Below are 13530 nucleotides of genomic sequence, written 5' to 3'. Positions count from 1 at the left end.
CCCCGTTAAAAGGCAGGGCCACACGAGGCCCCCCTCCTTGTCCTGTTTTTCCTCGTGTGTCCCACACCCTTCGTCCTTTTGTGTTTCCCTCCCCCATTAAAGTGGACCCATGTGGGAGCCGCCGTGTCGTGTCTGTGTTTGTTCCGCCGTGCGTATCTGTCCTGTGCCCCGCACCCCCTGCCCTCCTTTTATTATTTTTTAAGAAGAACAGTGTAGGCCCTGGGAACTGAACCCAGGTCCTCTACAAGATCAGCAAGCACTCTTAACCACTGAGCCATCTCTCCAGCCTCTCAAATACTCTTTCACAGGTACCTTTCATCATTCTGGGAATCAAATCCAGAGACAATTCTTAAGCCAGGTGTGGTGCACATGCCTCTCATCACAACACTCACTAGGGAGGGTGAGGCAGAGGTATCAAGGAGCTTGAGAGCCACGTGGGCTACTGAGTACGACCCCATCTTAGGAAAAAAAGTAATGCTTTAAGCTTCTACATTAAAGCCATCGTGGTTACTTGAGATGTGTATAAACAACCAGGACCCTTCTGGAAAAAAAAGGATAAGTTGACAGCTATTGCCTGCCATCTGAGGGAAAGAACAGTTTCTGCAGCCAACTGGACCTGAAGGCAGCATCACAGAAATCACGGCAACTATTCTAAGAGCATCACTGCTCACAAGTGCCCATTCCAAAACATCAAGAAATCCTCACTCATCTTTTAAGCAAGGTAACCAGAGATGAAAGACAAGAAATTCAACTCTCCGTCAGTGTTGAAAGTCCAATTTATTACAATAGCATGTGTCATGATTAAAAATGCTGGTTAAAATAATCAAGTATCTAAATAATTTTTCTAATGTCAATACTAGAAATGATAACAATTCTATAAGTGCACAAAATATTGAAAACATAATATCATGCACAAGGCCAAAAGGTAACATTGCACGCTGTCCGCTGTCTGTCCGTCTGCTGGCCGCAGTGTCGCACCACCTGGAGACGGTGTGTTGAGTCCTTAGACCACAAGCCACAAGGGTCCAGTGCTCTGGACACTCGCCAGCTACCAACACTAATGCTGCAGCTCCGCTGACCGGCTGACCGCTGTCGGCGTCCTAAGGAGGTGGCTGTTTTTGCTTCCTTCTCCCGATAGGTCGCAGATAAAAAAGGATGGGCTAGAAAAACGGTTTATAAGATCGAACTTGAGGTGGATCCCCGTGTGTCCTGTGGAGGCGACGTCAAGTTCGACACAAAGGACAAAAAGGGCACCAACATAGACCCAAAGAAGCCCTCACCCTCTGCTTGCTCCTGACTCTCACACACCTCCAGGAGAGGCCAGAGCCAGCAAACACACACGGGAATGGTGAAGGGGGCGGGGACAGGAGACACCTGAAAGGGACAGGGAAGTACAAAGCTTAAAAGGAAATTTCAAAGAATTGTCTGTGTTCTCCTCCACTTAAAGCAGGAACGGGTTCCAGTCCAGCTTCCCTCCCTGCATCCCAGAGGGGCTTCTGGGTTATTTTGTAACTTATTCTGTGCAAACAGCTATTGACCTTTAAATGATGTGAGGACTTAATTGTTCCCTCCTAAAAAGAGGTTCCCCCAATGTTTTCTTGTTGCTTGCTTTTGGTTTTGTTTTTATTTTTTGTCTTTTGTTTTTTGAGACAGGGTTTCTCTGTGTAGCCTTGGCTGTCCTGGAATTCACTTTGTAGCCCAGGCTGACCTCAAATTCACAGAGATCCGCCTGCTTCTGCCTCCTGAGTGCTGGGATTAGAGGCATGCACGCCACCACACCCTACCCAGGTCCCCCAAAATTTGAGGAACATCACAGATATTACAGGTTTAGACATTTTCTAAACACCAAGAGTCTGAACTTGTTTTTAACAAGAGGCAGGATTTTTTTTTTTTGCAAATGAGCACGAAACCCCCAGAGATTACATGGTTGTGTCAAGGAGAACATGGGGAGCTGGATATGATGCTTACTCCTCTGGGACAACATGCACGTGACAAGGTGGAGTCCCATCAAATGCACCTGGTCTAATGGGGGCTTCAGATTCCTCATCACCGATAAGCTCCTGGCAGATGTTGATGCTCTGTGTGGGTGAGCCTACAGTGTATACGAGAATGCCAGTTCCCCTGGGCTTTAACGCATCTGCCCCAGCACATCCCAAGAAAAATTGGAGTCGGTAGAGTGATCTGTTTGCTACAAATAAACCTCATCTTTCGTTTACAGAATCTTCCCTCGGATGATCACGACATAAAGGTATAAAAAAACTCAGCGTATTAAAATCCGTAAGAAAACACCTCATGTGCACACATATATATACAGTACAAATACTAAGAGACTCAATGCTTTCCATCAGAATAAAGTGCTACCACTGTTCCCAACTGAAATCGTCTCCTCTTCCGAAGACGAGGAAAAAGCCTTGAATTGTGAGGAAAATGACAGCATTGCCAGCCAGCACCAGGCCACAGGCTCCCCACTTGATCTGAAATGCAAGAGAAAGGGTAAGTCGTCTTCAGACCGGCCTCTTGGTAAGTCTCTCATTCTCTGCACCAGAAACCCCCACAGAAACGCCACAAGGAACTTCTCAGACATTAGTTAATTGAGTCCAGGATGCGTTTTAATTAAGTCTAGTATCCTCCTTAACACTGTCCCTGTAGAAAGGTCTCTGCTTGCTTGGTTTTAGCTGACAATAACTGCCTCAAGCAAAACACATGTAAACATGGCTGATGATCAACTCCAACCTCAGGTGCTAACGCTCTGCGTGCCTCAGCCCCTTTCACAGAGAACGGGAACCGGAAAGTCCCGCCTGTTTGTGCTTTCCTGGGCAAGGACACTTTACACAATGATCTGCATTCCTACGAAAGCATTCTAGCTGGGCACGTCGGTTGACGGAAGCACAGCAGGGGACGAGAGTACCCTCTAGTGGGCATTTTTTTTTCTTTTGGCTTCAAATTAACCGACAGAAACATCGATGAAAGTTTCTTCACAACCATGGTGCTGAAAGCGCAAACAGGAACCCTTTGGCTGTAGAGTGAGAGCGGGGCCAACTTGTGTTCAGAGCTTCAGAGGCCGCATGGCTTGAGTAAGTTCAGGCTGAGGCGGCATTAGGGGCTCTGGCTCAGTGGCCTCAGTGGCATTTCCAGCCTTACTCTCAGGGCCTTCTCTCTGCTCCGTCATATCACTGTTCTTTATTCCACACGCTGCATTTTCACACTTGGGGGCCGCCCCGACAGCCTTCTCTACTTTAACCAAAACCCTATTTGGCTCTAGAGGCCCAAATCAAGCAGCGACTGGCATTTCTCTCTTCCTGGTACTCCTACAGTATTATCAGTTTCCCTCCCTATATGAAGTGTCCTTTAGCATACGTCCTCATCAGGACATGGTTGTGCTCTATGAGAGCCGACTGTTTGGACGTCTTAATCCTGGCATTTCATAAATGGTATTTAGTGCTGAATGCATAAACAAGATTTGTATATATCTGTACTGTTTGATAGCCAATGTGGTTGGCAGAATAAAAACAAAGAGTAGGAGAACCGGAGAACATCAAGAAACTGAATAAATTATACATACCCACAGTGTTTGTTTTACATGCCAAAAGAATAAAAAAAAAAAAAAGGCCTACATTGATTGTGGTGATGTCAGTCACTAGAGATTCCTCAGTATGTCCCAGAGTACTGAGAATAAGTTCCTGGTTCCAATTTGATATGACCTTCACTTTCTGATTGTCTTAGCAGTGTTTCTATTGTCTCTATGGATCGCCCTGCGGTATAAGAGGCAGGAATCTAAGAATGATTGAAAAGAATGGCTTAATGTGGAAAAAGCAAGAAATCACATGATTTGATTAAACGTAGTGAGAGAAACAAAGAAAGCATTTTGAAAATTCGATAGAGACTGATGAATCTCAAGTAGGAGAGAGAATCTCAAGTAGGAGAGAGAAACTCAAACTACATCTGGCTTCACGGAGAATCGAAGTAATGGTAATGAACTTGAGGTCTCAGACACAGGCCTTCGAAACAAACCCTGACTGCCTGCCTAATAAAACAATAGAAAACAGAACTCACCACAGACACGCGAGCAAGAATAACAGGAAATCCAAAAGCAGAAACAACAATCCCAGTCGTGAAGAAATACGCCAGCTCCCGACAGGCACTGCTGGTCGCATCGGAGTCATATGTGACCCGCTTGGCAATGAAGTAAGGGATGGGCGAGATGGCGTAGAAAATCAAGACGAACAGAGGCCAGTAAACGCTGTCACCAGTGGAACCAAGACAAAACCCAAGAAATGTTACAGCTTAACTCATAGCATACTGTTGTTTTAATATCATTTTACATATCTAAGTAAAAACATTAATCAACTATGAATATTATAACGTGAAAAAATATTTCTACCAGGCATAGAAATAGTTAGAAAAAATGTTATTTATTCACTAATACATACGTAGCTTATATTATGTTAAGAAACAACAATAGGGTGTTATATTACAAATCTATAGTTTTTTTTGCAGTACAGGGGACTGAGTCCAAGACTCTGGACAAGCTCGGCAAGAACTCTATCACTGAGCTGTACAGCTGGCCATGACCAGCAACTCCAAGGACAGGATATTAAAAAGCCACCTCCACTTTCCCTACAGAACATAGTCCAGTGGTTTACACATACTAGTTTCAGGAAGATCTTTTGAGGGCATACAGGCACGAAGGCATCCAATGATTTAAAATGAAACACAAATCGCACTTCATATCTATTGCTTTCCATTTCTTCTATTCATTCTGGACCAGCCCACCCTCACTCTCTTAGCCTGCAGCCACTGCAGCCTCCTCCCTGCTCCTAGCACACTCAGGTCTCATGCTTACCATGGGCTCTTCTCACCGCAGTGCAGTCTAAACTGGGAGATCCCTTCCTGGAGGTGACCCCAGTGATCCTTGCCTACAACGCCCTTCCTAGCTTTCTGCACAGCACCACTTGCTATCTTTGAGCTCATTAGAATAGAGATGTGATTTGTCTTAGTCACTCTCCACTTGTTAAATAGGTAGGGGGAAAAAACAAAAGACTTTAGTAATGAAGGAACAAAAATGCACATTTGTTCACTAGATGTACCCAGCCCTACCTTCTATTACAGTAGATTACAAGCATAATCCCACACAAAGGAGCAAAACCACCCATTAAGAATAGCCATAGCCACTGAATTTCCCATTGTTTTCCCTGTAAATACTTCCAAAATAATCTATCAACCTTGTCGCCTTTGGCTAGATACCCATTAAAGAACAACATACCAGCCAGTCATTATCATAAACACATGGCACAATAACACACACCGTCGCCAACCGGTAATCATACAGATCCACCCACACAGCAAGCACCCCTGGGGTGAAGTCACAGATGTAGGAAGTCAGAGTGATAACCAGGAAGCAAGAAGGGAGTGTCCTTCAGCAGGCAGACTCAGGATGGAAACAAGAATGCAGGCTCCTCATTTGAAACTTCAGAGGCTATTAGAACATATTCCAGAAATCACTGGAAAGGACTGCTAGGTAACAGCAGGACCAAGACAGCGAGGAGCAAGTCACAGAGCAGGGACCTAAGTGCCACCTGCACTCTCCCAGGAACGCTGTGACCGTTTTCTGAGGCACAATCTAAGAGACTGTCCCCAGCAGAGCAATCCTCTGGCAAAGGAACATCTCGTGTGGAAGCAGCCTTTTCATATGTAAAATTTAGCATGAACATAACATGATTCACTAAATAGGAAGCCCCAAAACTAGCAAACCCTTTTCTGTAAAAGACCAAATAGAAAACACGCGTGGCCAGGCAATCACAGGTCTCTGTCACCTCTACACTCTGCCACTGTGGAGCAAAAGCAGTGACGGTGGTCCCAACAAGGCCTTACCCACAGAAGTGGGCAGCGACTATACGGGCCAGTGTGCCAACTTCTCATGCAGATGAAAATCCCAAGTTACTGTCACAGACGAGTCTCTTTGTGGCAGCAGTGACGAGTGCTGCTCTCATCCCACGGAGACATGCCACATTACAGAAAATCCAAACACCGGGACTCGGTTAGTCATGGAAGGACAGACAGTGCCAGGGCCGTGAGGCAGAGCAGAGTGCCACATCGCCCACTGACCACTGTGCAACCAGCAAGGCTTTCACTATGCTGGGCTTTGGCTTCCCAGGCAGAAAAGGGAACGACATTACCCCTCTACAAGAATACAGTGATAGCCGTGTGAAAACTCCGAACAAGTGTTTCTGCTTACATCATGTTTCAATAATGTGTGTGATCACTTCTAACTCCATGACAGATTTGAATCAGTAATGTTTTCCTGGTGAGTTTTTTGTTTTGTTTTGTTTTGTTTTTGCCAACTTGGCACAAGCTAGAGTCACTTGAGAAGAGAGAACCCCACTTGCAAAAACACCTCCATGAGACTGGCCTATAGTCTTGCTTGTGGGGCATTTTCACGATTTACGAGTGATGAGGAAGGCGCAGTCCACTGTGTGTGGTGCCACCCTGTGGTGCCACCCTGAACAAGTGGTCCTGGAGATATAAGAAAGCCAGCCAAGAGGAGCAAGTCAGCAACCGCATACTCGTGACCTCTGCTTCAGTTCCTACCTAGACTGTTGCCCCTGACTTCCCTTCCTGAGGAACTACAACTATAGACTGAAATAAACCCTTCCTCCCTAAGATGCTTTTGGTCGTGGTGTTTTATCCCAGCAACAGAAAACCTAAGGCAGAGGTCACAAAAACTGGTCCCAGGTGGTCTCAGCAGCACATTTTTAGGTCAAGGCATCCAAGCCACTCAGCACTCATTCGAGCTGGCAGGAACTTGCTTGAGCCCCGACATCAGTGAATAAAGACTCCTGCCACCTACACAGTCCATTTCCTTCCATTTCTACTGCCCTGGGCCCCAGTTTTGTTCTAGCTCTGGTAGGGGCCCCTTAGGCTCCTCCTGGACTACGGTCTCAGTTAACACAGTCCTAGCCTCAAGGAAGGCTTTCCCAGCTCTAACCTCCTCCATGGGACATACAAGGTGGCTCTACACGCTGGATTAATCCTCCCTGAGTGGGCTGTAGGATAAAGGCGACTTACTGACTGTTCCCTGTGCCTGGGGTGCAGAGAAACTCTGGCTCTCCACTCAGGAGAACCGGGCAGGTCTGTCCTCTGCTCCCACTGTCCCTACAATCTTGTTTTCACAATTAATTGTCTCCCCCGCCCCCACACTTCACCTGCAAGCTCCTGAGGGCAGAACTCATTCTCACATCCCCATGCTCCAGGCTCAGAGCTAAACAGCTGTTTATTAAATGAATACATCCGTTTTTTTTTTAAAAAAAAAGAGCTTTTCTCCACATAATTACACTGGTGCCTGAAGGCGCTGAATTCCTAATCTGGAACTCACCAACTTGCACATTGCAGCAGGGGCCACACTGATCAGACTCTGATAGGAACAGTAACGGAGACACAAAGAGAAGCCTCTTCAAGAGCTGGGGAAACAGCTCAGTAGGCAAAGTGCTTGCTCTGCAAACACAAAGATGGGAGTTCAAGCCCTAATATTTATGTAAAAAGCCCGATGCAGTGGTGTGCACCAGTAAACCCAGCCCCCAAGGGGGGATGGTGGTGTAGAGACAGGAGGATCTGCATAGCTTGCTGGCCAGTCTAGGCAAACGAGAAAGTTCCAGGTTCACTTAGAGACCCTGTCTCAAAAAAAAAAAAAAAAAAAAAAAACTGTAGACACTTGAAGACATATCACCTCCACAAATAACTACATACACACACACACACACACGAGAGAGAGAGAGAGAGAGAGAGAGAGAGAGAGAGAGAGAGAGAGAAAGAGAAAGAGAGAGAGAGAGAGTAATTCCTTTTCCAAACAACTTACCCATAGTCCTCCAAGGCACATCCCAGCATAAGAAAAGTCAGTCCAATAGCCCCGCTGAAGGACAGTGCCACGAGAGCTGTGGAAAACACAGGTAAAGGTTAAAGGGTCTACCGTGGTTAGTTACGGGCAATAGGTCCAGAAGCCACTAATAGGTACAGCGTTTTGTTTAAAAGATGGCAGATGTCATGGGAATAGATGGCGGTGGTGCAGCACAACCTTGTGAGTACGATAACGTCAATAGAACTTTACCTTTAAAAAGGCTGAATTTGTGGTATCTGAATATATCTCTATAACACATTTTCTCTTCAAAGGAAACACAGGGGGCTGACAGGATGGCTCAAGAGATAAAGGCGACTGCAGCCAAGCCCGACAACCTGAGTTCAATCTCCAGGACCCACACTCTGGAAGAAAACCAACTCTTTCTCTCCCCACAGGTGTGCTATGATATGTGCACACCCATAGACATTTTTAAAATGAAATTTAAGGAGAGCTTTTAAGCGAATTTAAGAAATGTAGCAATGTGCTTACGTCATTAATTGATGTTACATCTGACTATCCAATGAGTACTACCATGTGACTGAAGGTCTGTGTACCTTCTAAATTCACATATTTGAAATCGCAACTCCTGGTGAGATGGTTTTAAGAAGTGGAGCCTTTGGGTTTGCTTCCTTTAAAACAATGCCGTCCAAGCTGGCTTCCGACAGGAGATCCTCCTGCCTCCACAGCTCGGGAGCTGGGATAACAGGCATGCACAGCCATACATTGAGAAAGTCACTGTATTTAGATGAGAACATGACGGTAGAGTTGACAGGATCATTATCCTTGTCACAAGAGGAAGAAACTACAGTTCCCTGTTTGACTCTGTCTGCTCCTGGATCTTGGACTTCCTGTTCCTCAGTACTCAGGATGAAGCCATTTAAACTACCCAGTTTGTGGGTGCTTTGTTGCAATAGCCCAAAGTGAGAAGAACAACTGCCTGCGTCCACCCCTTTAAAACCAAAGGTGAAAGGTCTCTGGCCAGTCCAGCAACCTGCCCCTACTTCCCGCCTGCCGCATGGGTTCTCTCTACATTTGCCAGTCAGGCTTGTCACCACCTGTGGGAAGCTCACAATACAGCTTCAGAGGAGACCATCCCCAGCTAATGGCCATTACAGAAATCCCCACAAGCACTGGAAACTCACATCGAAGCATCCAGACCTTTCCATTTTTCTACTTGACTGCCCTCGGGTTAACTCTCAGATACCAAATGAGTCGTTCAGATAACAATGATGCAACCAGCGGTTGTATGACCTTAGGCAGCTGGAACTCTCTGCGCCTAGTTTCTAACCTGTAAAATTGCAATGGTGGTCCTACTTCATTTGGGTTTATGGGAATTAAATTAAGTTAAATTAAGTCATCATACACACTGCTTGACAAAGGGGACTCAGCTGACGCTGGCTATGGCAAGTCTCCACTCATCAAATAGTTATGCTACTTGATAAAATAACAAATCAAAAGCACAAGACACTGAATCATCCAAATTTCCTTCCTAAAATCCTTAATATAATTAGTCACTGACTAATGAAGATTTATTTGGAGAGACGGTTCAGTAGAAAGATACCATTATGCTTTCCAGGAAACCCGGATAAATACAGACGTCGGGGGATGAGGAAGGATTTCTATCTTAGTTTCTACCTTTTCTATTAATATGGTATTGTTCACGGACAAATGTCTGTGAGTTTAAAAGTTGCCTGGCCTTTTCCTTGCAGCCTTGTCCTGCTCCTCGGTGACAAACGGCCTGCGATGTTCTCGCTTCCGGGAACCTAGGGCATGTGAACCACAGACCTACTTCTTCTTTCTGTTCCCAAACCATCTCGAAGCGCACAACCGTATTTCTGCCCTGTGTGTGTGTGTGTGTGTGTGTATGTGTGTGTGTGTGTGTTCAGGAACTGCATCCTCTGCCTAGTCCCTCTCTTTTTAAATCATGTGTAAGAATGATGTGTGCACGTGGAGAGGGATATATGTGCACAGAACACGTGAAGACAACCTGTGAAGTCAGTGCTCTCCTTCCCCCTTCCCATGGGTTGCTGGGATTGAACTGAGATCCCTCAGCTTACAAAGCAAGCACCTTTACCTGCGGAGCCGTTTTACCAGTTTCTTAATTTCCGTTGGAGCTAACCAACAACTCAAGTCCATCCCCTTTCACTTTACACTTGACTGTCAAGAAGTTAAGGTCAACTCAAAGCTCTCAGAACAAGGTTATAGAGCCCAGCTATAACCAAAGCTCCAGTCCACAGCAGATCTTAAGAACTCCACTTCTAATCTGGACTACTGTGCCCACAGAGCCAAAGCCAACAAGGACCTCAAATCCAACAAGTAAAATGACCTCCCACACCTACCCCATCTCCACCCTTCCAAACACATGCTTCTTCTTCTCCTGAAGACCAGTCTTTGAGGGCTGAAACCACAGCCATGCTCTCCAGCAAATTAAAATAATTCACTTCACCCAGCCCTCAGTCAACACTACTGTCTTCTCTTGAATGCTTTGCTGCTGTGTCAGGGCGGTCCCTATGCTCTCCCGCTGCTGCCAACTGAACCTCTTCCTATCATCCTCCACCCAGATGACCAGGTGCCCACATGTCACCCTTTGCATTCTGGTCACAGGCTGCAAGTTGTCTTATCACTAGAGGTTCACTATAATCTGACCCCTAACTTCTCCAGCGTCAATCCTCCTCCCCTTCACCGCCAAGTTCCTGAGGACAAGAAAAGAAGATGTGTTCTCTGGCCTGGCCATATGTTGTGCTGTCCAGTTGAAATATATTCCGGTCTCAACCCACCCCTTACAGAGCCCTATACATCCCTGAAGTACTCCTTCTTCTAGCACCTTCCCCCATGGAGGAGCTTCACAGTGGAGTACCACAAACAGGGTGACTGATAATTCTCCTAGTCCTGGAGCCAAAGTGTTGGCTGGGGCATTCTCCTCCTGAAGGCTGAGGGAACAAGCTGCCTTCCTAACTAACGTCCAGCGCTGCTGGGGTCCATGCTACTGTTTGGCTTGCAGCAACACTACCCCAATTTCTATTATTGCTTTTGTTTTAATTTTAAAAAATTATTTATTCAGGTTTATCTAATTATGGGAGTGTGCCATTGTGCATGCACACATGTGGAGGTCAGAGGTCAACTTGTAAGAGTTGGTTCTCTCCCTTTACCATGTGGGTCCCAGGGATCAAACTCAGGTCTTAAGGCATGGCAGAAAGTGCCAGTAGTTCCCAACCTGTGAGCCGTGACCCCTTTGGAAGGCCAAAAGACCCTTTCACAGGGTCACCCTAAGATCATCAGAAAGCAGATGTTTACATTACAACTCATAACAGTAGCAAAATTACACTTATGAAGTAGCAACGAAAATAATTTTATGGTTGAAGGTCATCACAACACAGGGAACTGTATTAAAGGGTCGCAGCATCAGGAAGGTTGAGGACCACTACCTTGTAGCCCCCAGCTTCCATCCTTATGGGGTGCTTTCCCTGTGAGTCTTCGCACACAAATTTCTCTCTTATCTGAAGGACATCATGCAAGGCGGTACTACCTTGGATTGGGAACATCTGTTGTTTGCAAATAAGGTCACACCCTTATTTGACATTAGGGAGTTACAACTTGAACATATCTTTAGAGGGACATGATTCACCCCAACATATTATCTCTATGCTCCCAACTGTCTCCGAGCACACCTCATCTACTTACCCAGCAATAGAATTAGCTGCAGTTGTCAACTCAGTAAAAAATTCTCATTTATCTTTTATCCTAAGTCTCAAATATAATCTTTCAATAACCGTTGAATTACCTGCAATTTTTTTTTACTTTGCTTAGTTCGTGTCCACTCCATAGCCTGTGTTCCTTTTCACTACTTGATCTCTAACACACACACACACACACACACACACACACACACACACACACACACAGCTGCAGTTGTCAACTCAGTAAAAAATTCCCATTTATCTTTTATCCTAAGTCTCAAATATAATCTTTCAATAACCGTTGAATTACCTGCAATTTTTTTTTACTTTGCTTAGTTCGTGTCCACTCCATAGCCTGTGTTCCTTTTTACTACTTGATCTCTAGCACACACACACACACACACACACACACACACACACACACACACAAACTGCTACTGTTTTGTACTTTCTGGCCATGACCAAACACTATAGCGGTGAGACACCATTTTTCCTGTTTTCGGCACTTCCTTCATATGGATATATTATATAGTGGATGCTGCCCAAGTAAACCACGTTTACTAAGATAGCTTGTCACAAAGATACATTCATTCGTAGTGCACCCAAAGCTCACACATGCATATACACTGTGTTCATCTGTGCACATGTTGGTAAGTGGGAAGGTCTTAGAGGACACTTTTCAAAGAAAGGAAGTCCAATACAGAGACGAGTTAGTCTACTCCGTGCAGATGATCAGAAACCCAAATAGCAGGAAGCCTTCCAATAACTACGTCCCCACTCAGGATCCCCATTGCTCTTCATTCATCGGGATGGTAATCTGGGCACGCCCTTTTATCGCCATTCAAAACACAAAACAGCACACCCTCTGCTTTGTCTGTTCACAGTCGAGTTAAAGAAAACACTCAAGAAAGTACGAAAGTCTTGTTAAAAATCCCTCCTAATCACAGCCCCAAGGTTGCGACGAATAGAGTATTTCTGGTTACTTTTCACTGCCAAACGCCCGGAATTAATTCTGCCCATCTAGAAAATCGTAAGAAACAACAGACCCAAGTTTCCAACACCCAGCCTGGAGACAAAGGCTCCTCTGTAAGCCACAGGAAACTGCGGAGGAGCAGGAAGGTGAGGTTGTGGGACCCTGGTGTGACCCGCGGGGAACTGACAAGCCTAGGAGGCGACAGGAGAATGCACATCCCACAGGGCAAGACCCCACTAGGGGTCTGGCGGGCGTGGGCGCGACCGTTTATAGGGTCCGCGAAACACGGCTGCAGCGCACCCAGGAGGTCGGGGTCTGCAAGAGCCCGCACGCTCAGCACGCTGCTAGCCGCACAGCTCGGAGCCAAAGCGACCCCAACCAGCAGCCGCGAGGGGGTGTCGCGGTGTACCTTTAACGCCCGCCATGTCTCTGGAGCTGAGGCCGTCGCTGCTTCCGGCTTCCTCCAAAAGCCGCCCCAACCCAGACTAGCAAGGGTTGCCGTGCGAATCCCGAGCCCGCCCTGGGTCCCCCCCCCCCCCCCCCGATGACATTATCCCCGCCCCAGACAATCGGGCCCCGCCCCTTTCTACAGGACCCGCCTCCTCTTGCTTTAGGCTCCCACCCCCCCAGCCGCGTAGCCACGCCCACGAGGCTAAAGCCCACCCCTCCAAATAGGTCCCGCCCCCTGATTTTTGGGGTTCCACCCTCAGCTCGCAAATTCCCGCCCCCAGAGGACAGAGCCCGCCCCACCATGCAGAACCTGATTCCTACTGGGTTTGAGTTCTGCCACTCATAACCTCACGCCTAGTTGCACCGGATCCTGCCCTACAAGCACTCAGCACCTCCTGTGGTGGTCCGGCCACGGAGAACCTCCCGCGGCGTCTCCCCACACTTCGCGGATCTATAACTCCTCCCCCAGTTCTCAGAGCCCCGCCCGGACCTACGACTCCTCCCCCAGTTCTCAGAGCCCCGCCCGGACCTACGACTCC

At 46.7% G+C, this 13530-nt stretch overlaps 1 protein-coding gene across 1 annotated transcript; it reads right to left on the bottom strand.

The window, feature by feature from the left end:
* Positions 1 to 758: 758 nt before the first annotated feature.
* Positions 759 to 13056, bottom strand: Leprot. Its single transcript, XM_005353470.3, has 4 exons — positions 12951 to 13056; positions 7853 to 7928; positions 4054 to 4240; positions 759 to 2474 (listed from the first exon to the last, which is right to left on the bottom strand). Exons 1-4 carry the CDS (start codon positions 12964 to 12966, stop codon positions 2358 to 2360), a joined length of 396 nt encoding a protein of 131 aa, XP_005353527.1. The 5' UTR covers positions 12967 to 13056; the 3' UTR covers positions 759 to 2357.
* Between the last annotated feature and the right edge of the window lie 474 nt (positions 13057 to 13530).

This window comes from Microtus ochrogaster, chromosome 10 (genome assembly GCF_000317375.1).
Source record: "Microtus ochrogaster isolate Prairie Vole_2 chromosome 10, MicOch1.0, whole genome shotgun sequence".
NCBI lineage: Eukaryota > Metazoa > Chordata > Mammalia > Rodentia > Cricetidae > Microtus > Microtus ochrogaster.
This window is presented reverse-complemented; position numbering and strand designations above follow the sequence as displayed.

Excerpts from the sequence above, each read along its gene's own strand:
- Leprot (XM_005353470.3), bottom strand. Across the intron at positions 4,241-7,852 it reads TGTGCCTTGGAGGACTATGG|CGTTTACTGGCCTCTGTTCG; the intron begins GTAAGTTGTTTG and ends CACTGGTGACAG. Across the intron at positions 2,475-4,053 it reads TTCTTGCTCGCGTGTCTGTG|ATCAAGTGGGGAGCCTGTGG; the intron begins GTGAGTTCTGTT and ends CTTGCATTTCAG.